The 11323-nt window shown below is 41.3% G+C and overlaps 1 protein-coding gene across 1 annotated transcript in view; it reads left to right on the top strand.

The window, feature by feature from the left end:
- Nucleotides 1-3580: 3580 nt before the first annotated feature.
- EMC2 (ER membrane protein complex subunit 2) overlaps nt 3581-11323 on the top strand; it is a 34522-nt gene continuing 26779 nt past the window's right edge. Inside the window, exons 1-4 of the mRNA XM_084864468.1 lie at nt 3581-3675; nt 7067-7180; nt 7702-7766; nt 9225-9310. Coding sequence (XP_084720594.1) covers nt 3636-3675; nt 7067-7180; nt 7702-7766; nt 9225-9310 — 305 coding nt within the window. The 5' untranslated portion in view covers nt 3581-3635. The remainder of the gene's footprint in view (nt 3676-7066; nt 7181-7701; nt 7767-9224; nt 9311-11323) is intronic.

The raw sequence follows: 11323 nt of genomic DNA, 5'->3' as shown, positions 1-11323 counted from the left end.
TTGGTGACAAATGTTCCCTTAAAAACATTTTCCCTATAAAACATTTTTCATCTATGATCTAAATAACTCATCTCCTCCATATGAATTTCCCATTCTTGAGAAAAATCATTTCACTTTAGGGTCTCTGTGTCCATTAGTGCTTTTTAAAAATATGAGTCATTACCCCATTAGTGGGGCACAACTAGTGTTACCTAATAAAAGAGAAACATGCAAATTAACCATCACTGTGCTACGCCCACAGCCAATCAGAGTGAGTATGCAAATTAACCCAACAAAGATGAAGGTTACTTTGCGTATCCAGACACAGAGCATTGTGAAGCCTGCTTTAAGGGAAGGGTGGTGGAAGGGAGCTACTGGAGTGCTGGCTCCCAGGTGGCTGAGGAGCAGGAATGTGCCAGCTGGGAGTTAATCCAGGGGCCGATTCTTGCACTAATATTGTGCAACAGACCTCTAGTATTTTTATAAAATAACATGGAATTGACTCAATTTGAGTAGAAAAATATAGAGGAGAAGACATATTGTAAGGCTAGTTTTTACATTTTCAGCTTTAAGTATATGTTTACATATTGTTTGATGATGTAAAATGTATTCATTAGTATGGCTGCAAGCAGAAAACTTTAAAAAATATTGTTCTAAAGAATCATTAGTACCTTCTAAACCAGTGGTTCCCAACCATTTTTTTGGCCATGCCCCACCCAACTAAGCATCTCTAAAATCCTGATGCCCCTCTCCACGTGACATATTACTCTTATTATTCAACAAGTGAACTCCTATTCACATGGAGGAAGCCTAAAAGGCCATTACTTGGTCTAAACAAGCTTTCAAAGAACATGGCATCTATGAAAGAGGAAAATAAAATAACAAAAGGATAGTTGAAGTGCTAAGGAAGAAATCACTAAGAAATTGTTAAAAAAGGAAAGTAAAGTTTCATAGCATGTAATAGAGAACTGAAATGCATAAATGTCACAAGATCCCTAGAACCATAAGAAATGCAAAAAATTCATTGTTAATAACTCATTCTTGAATTGCCCCTCTTAAAAATCAAACTGCCTCCCTGTGGGATATGCCTCACAGTTGGAAACTACTGTTCTAAGCCTACAATGAGATTACACTATATTTCAGCTCAAAAATTCTGAAAATGAGCTTTTTCAACCTAGATTCAAATATGACTTATTGCCTAATAGACAATAAGTAGCTAGCTAAAAGGGCATTTAAATGACTATAAAATATTTACACCCTCAATTAGTTGTAACCATTAATTGATATCCATTGTACATTTTAAAAAGAAATCCTCTTGGCCTTTTACCACCTCAAAAAGTCCAACAAAATGTTGGGCATCAACAATTGAGTACAAATATTAATTTGCATGTGTGTGCCATAAGATGGGAGAGGTAAAACTAATTGGCTGCTTTTTCTTTTTTTTTAACTCTACTTTCTTGGCTTGTGGGATAGGACTCTTTTTTTTCTTTCTCAATGTGGATTGCCTCTTTTCATGAACTCTTAATTATGTCTGTTATGCAGGACTTTTTAGCCTTCTTTCCTCACTTTACATATCTCCCCCAACCCCTTTATAATTTCCTGTTCTCATTGCTTCAAATTCTAAATATATGCTTATGACTTTCCCATTTTTGGCTTCTACTCCTGACATATTTCCCTGGCTAAATCCAAAGGTTCCTGATAGCAATTTGCCAGGTGGGAAAGGTAGGGAAGGAGGTTCCCTTGTGAGGTTAAGAAGAGCGAAGTGTAGGGTTTGCGATGGTTTCATTTATTCATAAGCATTTATATATTGGCTGCTCTCATGTAGTTTCAAATCTAGAGTGACAGGCAGACGGATCCTAGGATATGGGGTGCCACAAAGACATTTAATGGGACATAAAGAAGCCCTAGGCCACAGGTATTGTCAATTTAAGAAACATTCAAACCCGTGAAGAATTTTAATGAACTTATTTGAGCTAAACTGTGGACAACTGCTGGGAAGCAAAATCTCAGCAGATTGAGATAATGCTCTGAGAATGGCTGTTTTGCACCTTATTTTGTACATTACAATCAATATGGGGGTTTCATGAAATCCACTGGTGATAGATTAGGAAGGTGGGAGAAAGCAAAGTGGAGAAACCTTTGCTTTCTCCCACCTGGGAACTGGATGAAAAGTAAAATGATAGACCAGCGGTGGGCAAAGTCATTAGTCTACAGAGCCAAGTATCAACAATACAGCGAATGAAATTAATTTTGAGAGCCAAATTTTTTAAACTTAAACTTCTTCTAACGTCACTTCTTCAAAATAGACTCTCCCAGGCCGTGGTATTTTGTGGAAGAGCCACACTCAAGGGGCCAAAGAGCTGCAGTTTGCCTTTCCATGGTGATAGACACATGCTTCTTTGACACAGGTGGGTATGCATAGGATCATTAGCAGTCAATAATTAATAAGTGAGAGGATCTGTGGTCTCCCCAGAGCGGTGCCTATGCTTTGAGCGGTCCAGGGAAAAGGAAAATGACTTTTGGCATTGCAACGATATGTTATTGCAGATGCAAAAAGACAACAGACAGCCTCAGTGAAGGTCAAGGCTGACCTTTGTCACGGAAGCTACCCACCTAGGACAGGACTACCCACCATACACTGCTTAGTTAGAACAGTTTTCATTCTAGGCCATCTTTTGAGGCTCCCTGAGGTCTCTGAGTTTGCAGGGCCCCACGCAGGCCTTGGCTGAGGTGGTCAAGTTAGCATGCGGCCCCTTTTGGTCCACAGTAGGTAATAGGCAAAGGCCGAATCCCACCTGGTCCCTTAAAGAGACTTAAGGAAAAACTTAGAGCGTATCAGTTTATAGGCAAACATTAAAAAAAAAATAAGTGGAGCCGAAACCGGTTTGGCTCAGTGGATAGAGCTCAGCCGGCAGACTTAAGGGTCCTGGGTTCCATTCTGTCAAGGGCACATGCCTTGATTGCAGGCACATCCCCATTAAGGGGTGTGCAGGAGGCAGCTGATTGATGTTTCTCTATCATCGATGTTTCTAGTATATTTGCTGCCGAAGCGAGCACTCATCGATGTTTCTAACTCGCTCTCCCTCTCCCTCCTTCTCTGTAAGAAATCAATAAAAAATATATTAAATAAATAAATGGAGAGAGATGCCGCTGAGGAAGAAGCAAAGTTGGGGACCAATAAAGGATTCGGGCACAGAACCTGGCGCTGCAGCAAGGCCCTGGGAACGAGGAACTGACGAGGGGGAAGGAACTGACGAGGAAGAAAAGCGAACCACCGGAAGTGCACACGTTTAAAAAAAAAAACCCGCATCCGTGAAAACTCCATAGTAAAACACACACCTGGCGCCCATCCAGCTCAGCCACCTGGAGTCCTCCTCCTCCTCCCAGCGCCGCGGGCCCCGCCCAGCTCGCCCCGCCCCGCCCCCTCACCGTCCCGGCACCGCCCGCGCACCGCCCAGCTCGCCCCGCCCCCTGGCCCGACAACTCCTCCCCTCCGCAAAGCCGCGTGCACGTGCGCGGCGAATCCCGCCCCTTGCGCCTTCCCAGCCAATGGGAAGTGGTGTCGTAATTCGTCGCTGCCGCCGCCGCCCGGCCCCGGGTCACGTGACCGCATGTCCCCGCCCCCTCCCCGCAGCTAACCTCCAGGTTCTGAGAAGATGGCGAAGGTGTCAGAGCTTTACGATGTCACTTGGGAAGGTAACAGCAGGCGGAGCGGGCGCGGGGGAGACCCAAAGCTCCGGGGACGGGTGCGGGGCACCTGATGCCCTTGCAGAGCCGAGTTCTCTGCTCCGTCTTCCCGTGAGGCAGGTCTCTGAATGGACTGAGTTGAGGTGGTGGCCCAGGAGGAGGAGGAGGAGGAGGTGGAGGCTGACCTGTGTCTTGCGTGGCCCGGCCACCCGCCGGTGTCAGCGCTTGTGTTCATCGATAGACCAGTTCAGGGGTCCAGGGAAGCTTCTCTTTGGAGGCGGGAGAGACCTGGGGCTGCTGGGCGGCGCGGAGAGGGCGGGATGGGTTCCTGCAGCCGAGAAAGACAGGACTTGGGAGGCCCTTGTATGGATTGAGTGCTGGGTATAGTCAGGCTTGCAACTTTGTGCAGAAAGGGTGTGTGGGAGACCTATGAACAGATCTCCTTCTACTGCAGGCGACTTGACGTCTCGTTTCCTCTTCAAAGCTGAATTTCTGATATCTTCCCTTTTCTTAAAATATTTTATTGATTTATTTATTACAGAGAGGAAGGGAGAGGGATAGAGAGTTAGGAACATCGATGAGAGAGTAACATCGATCAGCTGCCTCCTGCATATTCCCCACTAGGGATGTGCATGCAGCCAAGGTACATGCCCTTGACCGGAATCGAACCCAGGACTCTTCAGTCCGCAGGCCAGTGGCGCTCTATCCACTGAGCCAAACCGGTTAAGGCTCTTCCCATTTAATTTAATTTAATTTAATTAACTTATTTATTTAAAATATATTTTATTGATTTTTTTTACAGAGAGGGAGAGAGAAGGATAGAGAGTTAGAAACATCAATGAGAGAGAATCATCCATCAGCTGCCTCTTGCACATCGCCTGCTACTGGGGATGTGCCTGCAACAAAGGTACATGCCCTTGACCGGAATCAAACCTGGGACCTTTCAGTCTGCAGTCCGATGCTCTATCCGCTGAGCCAAACCGGTTTCAGCCTCTTCCCTTTTTAATTACTCCTTGCTCCACTCCTCCTCCTCGGGACACATGTACATCCACAGCAGAACCTACTTCTTACTGCCACAGGAATGTCTTTTCTAAAGGGAAGAAGGACTGGTATCCTCCTGGGCATGCTCTCAAGCGCGATGGACTTCTTCCCCATCCCCGTTTAATGTAAGGTGGTGAAGTGTGCTCTGTAAGACTGGAAGCAAACTTTAGACCCGTTTTGTAACAGAGATTTTTTTTCCCCTCCTGAAAAACTAGGGCGGGAAACATGCTTGAGAGAAGAGCCTTAAGTTTCTCTTAACGCATGAAAAATAGGTGTATTTGAAATTCATATTCCCAGCGTCTAACAGGAGACGTAAGCAGCTTATGTGTACAAGGAATGCCTTGTTCCAGGGCTTAAACAAAGGCCTGATAGCATGTGTACAGAAAGTTATATTCACCCAGGGTGAATAAACATCTCCAGGATTACAGAGTTGCAGACTTGTATGGGAAAAAAGGCGAAATTCCGTTATACTTGAACCGAATTCAGTGATGATTGGTTTTGTGGCCTCTTGCCCACTGTGAATCTCCGTGTTTCTACGCGTATCAGGGAATTCCATGATATTAAACAAGAAAAGTGCTTAGTGCTGTATCTTGAATAGATGAAATTAAGCAGCAGGCAGATCCTACCTTCATGGAGTTCACAATCTAATGAGGACAAACATGTCCATATGTAGTTTTAAGAGGCTTCTCAGGACATATTTCTTAAGTTGGATGGTAGATAGGTGGCTTTATTTTTAATGTTTTGTTTTTTTTAAATGTTTCAAATATGTCATGCTTTTTATTTTTAGAAAGTGCTGTTTGGAAACTATGTTCAATATAAGTTTCTTAGATGATAGTATCATGTATATAATCTTAAGGAATGAGTAGGTGTGTACCATCAGACACGGTGATTTAACTAAGTCACTTGGACTACCCTGTGGGCAGTCTAGAATAATAACTACTTCATAAGTTTGTTGAGGAACAAGAGAGAAAACACGTGAAAGTGCTTTTAAACTAAGTACTATATAGTTAAGATGATTTAGTTCCCACCTATGTCTCTAGCTTTGTCTTGAACCCGTGGCCAGCAAACTGCGGCTCGCGAGCCACATGCGGCTCTTTGGCTCCTTGAATGTGGCTCTTCCACAAAATACCCCGGTCTGGGTAAGTCTATTTTGAAGAAGTGGCATTAGAAGAAGTTTAAGTTTAAAAAATTGGCTCTCAAAAGAAAATTTCAATCTTTGTACTGTTGATATTTGGCTCTGTTGACTAATGAGTTTGCTGACCACTGCCTTAAGCTATTCTCTTTCAGAGCTGACAGTGCTGCCTTTTGTTGAATTCCCTAAATGTGCCCTGCTCCTCTTGTATTAGGGTTGGGCAGGAGCTGTTCCTTCCACCAGGAGTGTTCTTTCCTCATTGTCCCACTCTTGTTCCCATTATACTTTATCATTTCTCCCAATTTCCCCTCAACAGTCATATTTTAGAGAGTTTTCCTTGACCATCCTACACCCCTTCCCCATCCCTCCACCAAATTTTAAAAAGAGAAAAAGAACAAAAACAAAAACTAAAAAGCCACGAAATCTACCCCTCATCCTTTAAACTGTGTGTTTTTATACTCTTGAAGTGCTTACCCAATTGTGTTAAGTTGTAAAATTTTCTCTCTCCTAGAATGAAGGGAGGGGCCAGGCCTCTTGTTCTAGTGCCTGATTTATGAGGGGAACTCTATTTGCTGACTAAATGAATTGCTAATTAGATTAATAATAAACATTAATAAATTGTTACCAAAAAAACTAAATAATTTTTCTAGTGTTGGAATAATTTCTTTATATAGTCCTATGACCTAGGTCAGTTGGACCTAGGTCCTCAAGAATTCCTTTGAATCATATAATGAACTAAAGTTGTGGAAATGGTTAGTTCCAAGAGTACTGTTGATCTCGTTATAGGAAAAGTGATCACATGTTTATAAAAGACCCATATAGTATATCTAACATTCTCCTAGTTTCTATTAGGTCCTATAGAAAAAGTAGAATATATGGTTTATTTATTCAGCCAGTTGAAAATTATTAAAATTCATTAGAGGAGTTATTATTTAGTGATTTGGAGGTGGGACAGTTATAAGGAGGGTTCATTGAGGCTAGGGTATTTGGGCAGGTTATGGGTAGGATACCTAGCACATTGCCATTCATTACTTTTTAAGATGGTTGTATTATTTATAATATATTTGTAGTCTAACAAAGGATCTGTCTTTCTTATTGGCCTTTTATATTAGTGTTAGTTTATTTTATCAAAAAAGTTGACTTCATTTTAGTAATTTTGACATTGATCAAATATATACATATATATATATATACACACACACATCATAACAAGTTTTGTGTTTTCAGAAATGCGAGATAAAATGAGAAAATGGAGAGAAGAAAACTCAAGAAATAGTGAGCAAATTGTGGAAGTTGGAGAGGAATTAATTAATGAATATGCTTCTAAGCTTGGAGATGATAGTAAGTTGTTTTCAATTTATTATCTTTATGTTTGGCACTCTATATCTATTACCATTCCTGGTGGTTGTTGTTTTTTTAAAAATCTTATTTTTTTTTAGTGTTTATAGCAATTTATCTCTGATTGTCACTTTTTAAAAACTTCTCAGGAAGACTAATGATTCTTTATTTTGAGAAGGCTTTCTAATTTCTGTTAGTAGTAAAGCTATCAAATAGGTGTTTTTATTTCAAAGCTCATAAGGCTGCAGTCCAGGTCTGGTCAAAATGTATTTCATAAAGAATCCTTTAGAACAGTAAATGTATTAGATAATTGGAACTTTTTTTTTTTACTTGATAAGATACTGAAATATTTTACATTGCTGAAGCATATAAGAATACCTTCTTTTCTTAATTGCTGATAAAATACAGTAAATCAATTTTCAGTTATAAGTACTTTTCTCTAAAATACCAAACAGGAAGAATTCATTATCTAGTTTTTGTTGAGAGATTTTATAGTAAATTTAGTTTTTTTTCTATTTATCTAGTTTGGATCATATATGAACAGGTGATGATTGCAGCTCTAGACTATGGTCGGGATGACTTGGCATTGGTAGGTATTTAAACTAATTTTATTTTATATTTAATATGCTTTGTGGATTATATGTTTAAGACTTAGTATATGGCTTGTATAGAATGCTTTCTATAGCTGGTTTTCAATGCTATTCTTTTTTTAAAAAAATATATTTTATTGATTTTATACAGAGAGGAAGGGAGAGAGATAGAGTTAGAAACATCGATGAGAGAGAGTCGATCAGCCGCCTCTTGCACACCCCCTACTGGGGATATGCCCGCAACCAAGGTACATGCCCTTGACCGGAATCGAACCTGGGACCCTTCAGTCCCCAAGCCGATGCTCTATCCATTGAGCCAAACTGGTCCCGGCTCAATGCTATTAAGGATAGGTAGGCCTAACTAGGTACTTTGAACACAGTATGTTCTTTTTAACAATCATGAGAAGTAGATATTTAGTATTCCAGTTTTACTGAAGAGGATAAATTAGTTGAAGGTTATCTGCTTACTGGGTGAATTATGCTGTATTATAGAGTATGTAATGAGAAGTAGCTTATCTTTTGGGTTATTGAATATCTTTCAATAGTATATGTTGTTAAATAATGTTTTGTAATATTGTAAATGTATACCTTAAACTATTAGAAAGTCCTAATATTTGCACAGTATGACTTAAATTACTAATGCTGCTTTTATAATAGAGAATGATAATAGCGATATTGTGATCCCCTATCTGCTAGGTACTATGCTAAATGTTTTACATCATGCTTTCTTTAATTTTCACAATTGTTTGTTTGTTTTTTGTTTTTCCTTACCTGAGGACATTTTTCCATTGGTTTTTAGAGAGAGTGGGAGGGACGGGAAAAGAGACAGAGAGAGAAACATTGATGTGAGAGAGACATCTGTTGGTTGCCTCCCACACACACCCTAGCCAGTTTGGCTCAGTAGATAGAGCATCAGCCTGTGGACTGTAGGATCCCGGGTTCAATTCCGGTCAAAGGCACTTACCTACGTTGCAGCCTCCTCCCAGCCCCAAATCAGGATATATGTACTGACAAGAAGATTAATATAAAATTTCAACAGAGAAATATTAAGTATTAGTAGTAGTTGCCAGGGACTTGAAAGTACTACCAAAGAACTTATTTTTTATATAAAGAATCTTTATGCATAGTTAGGAAGAAAATGCCAGGAAATTGTTGCAGATATTTAAATGGTGTTTGACACATTATGTAAGCAATTTTTGAGAAGTAATATAGTGGTAGTATTTGAAGTTATTAGTGGACACATGATCTGGTTATATTCCTACTTATTAGTATGATTAGTGCCTGAGCACTGATGATTTCTCTCACTGTAATTTCATAGTTTTCCTTTTACCCCATTATTCATTAGATTAATATCATTTCTACATTAAAGACTTAATGTAGGTCATTATTTGTAGCCCATTTAGTAAATATAATATAATTACTACTTTTCAAGTCTTGTTTACCAATTATTTTTTTAGTTTTGTCTTCAGGAGTTGAGAAGACAGTTTCCTGGCAGTCACAGAGTCAAGCGACTAACTGGCATGAGATTTGAAGCCATGGAAAGGTAACTGAGTCTTGCAAACAGTGTGGTCCCATTTGAAAACAGCAGATATGAGGCCTATCTTTATGTTCGATGCTATGGCAGCATCATTGAGAGTACAAGATGTCTTGCTCCTGAGATTCAGAGTAATGTCAGAGTGCTTCTCAGTATAAATCCTGGCCTTTACTCCTAGAAAATAGGATTTGACATAAAAGTGTAATCCACTTACCATCTCTGGGCTAGTGAAATCCTACCTAATAAAAGAGTAATATGCAAATTAACCATCACTCCACTACACCCGCAAGCCATGCCCCACCAGCCAATCAGAGCGAGTATGCAAATAAACCCAACCAAGATGGCTACAGCCACAGAGAGCAGGCTTGGGTTTCTCAGGCAACGGAGGAAGCCAAGCTTTTCGCCTGCCCTTGCCAGCCTAAGCCGGCCCAGGTGTGAGCAGGAGGCTTGGCTCTGACCAGGCTACTAAGTTTCAATTATAGAAAGTAAATAAATTTCAGGGCCTCCACTTGGGTTGCCAGGGGGCATGGCCGGCCTACAAACCACAACAGGCCCCTTGCTCAGGCTGTCCCATGCCCCAAGGGAACCCCCACCCTGATCCAGCACACCCTTAGGGCAAACCAGCTGGCCTCCAACCATGTACCAGGCCTGTATCCTATATAATAAAAGAGTAATATGCAGATTGACCATCACTCCAATATACAATATGGCTGCCCGAATGTGGTCAAAGATCCTGCCCCTATGTGGACACAAGATAGCTGCCACAAGATGGCCAGCAGGGAGGGCAGTTGGGAGACACCAGGCCGGCAAGGGAGGGCAGTTGAGAGGGACTAGGCCTACAAGGGAGGGCTGTTGGAAGCAATTAACCCTGCAGAGGAGGGAAGCTGGGGGCAAACAGGCTGGCAGGGGAGCAGTTAGACATCAATCAGGCTGGCATGGGAGTGGTTAGGGGGTGATCAGGCTGGTAAGCAGAAGCAGTTAGGGGCAATCAGGAAGGCAGGTGAGCAGTTGGGAGCCAGCAGTCCTGGATTGTGAGGGGGATGTATGACTGCCATTCAGACCCAATCCTGGTGGGTCTGAATGGGCAGTTGTACATCCCTCAATGGGTCCCAGATTGGAGAGGGTGCAAGCTGGGTTGAGGGACACATACACACACACACACACACACACACACACACACACACCCGCCCCAGTGTATGAATTTCATGCACTGGGCCTCTAGTATAGGGGTGTCGAACTCAATCAGAGAAGGGGCCAAAATCTAAAATCCAGCCTAAATCGCGGGCCGAATGGTTTACTGAACAGTCATAAACTGACAATGTCATAAACTGACAGCGGAGTGCAGTGATGACAGCGCGGTGCGGGCCACATTGGAAGGCCTGGCGGGCTGGATTTGGCCCGCGGGCCGTGTGTTTGACACATGTGCTCTAGTAGATTATATTAAGAATTGGCTTCAAATAATCCTGGTTTTAGGATTTAATAGCTGGTTACCTAGCAAATTATTTAACTTTAAGGTTTTTTGGCCTCACTCCTCTGTAAAGCAAGAATATTACCAACTTGTTATAATTTTGGGGGAACTTATAAATATATGTGTAGGACCCTCATAGGCACTCAAGGTATAGAAACTATTCATTTTTTTTATTGATATATGATTGACATTTTATTAGTTTCAGGTATACAACATAATGTTTAATGAAACGATTATAGTAAGTTTAGTTATCCATCACCACCCATAGTCATGAGATCTAAAAGTTCTGTTCTCTTAGTAACTTTCAATTATAACAAAGTCTTGTTAACTATAGTAAACATGCTGTTAATTATTTATAAATGGAAGTTTGATCCTCTTCACTCATTTCACACACTCCCACTTCCAGCCCCACCCCTATCTCTGGCAGCCACTAATCCGCTTTCTTGATCTGTAAGTTCAGGTTCTTTTTGACTCCACATGTAAGATCATACAGTACTTGTCTTTTTGTCTGACTTATTACATTTAGCATAATGTCCTCAAGGTCCATCCAGGTT

The sequence above is a fragment of the Pipistrellus hanaki genome (assembly GCF_964339955.1).
Source record: "Pipistrellus hanaki genome assembly, chromosome: 17".
In the NCBI taxonomy this organism is placed as follows: Eukaryota; Metazoa; Chordata; class Mammalia; order Chiroptera; family Vespertilionidae; genus Pipistrellus; species Pipistrellus hanaki.
The sequence above is the reverse complement of the archived record's forward strand: the minus strand, read 5'-3'. Positions and strand labels throughout refer to the sequence as shown.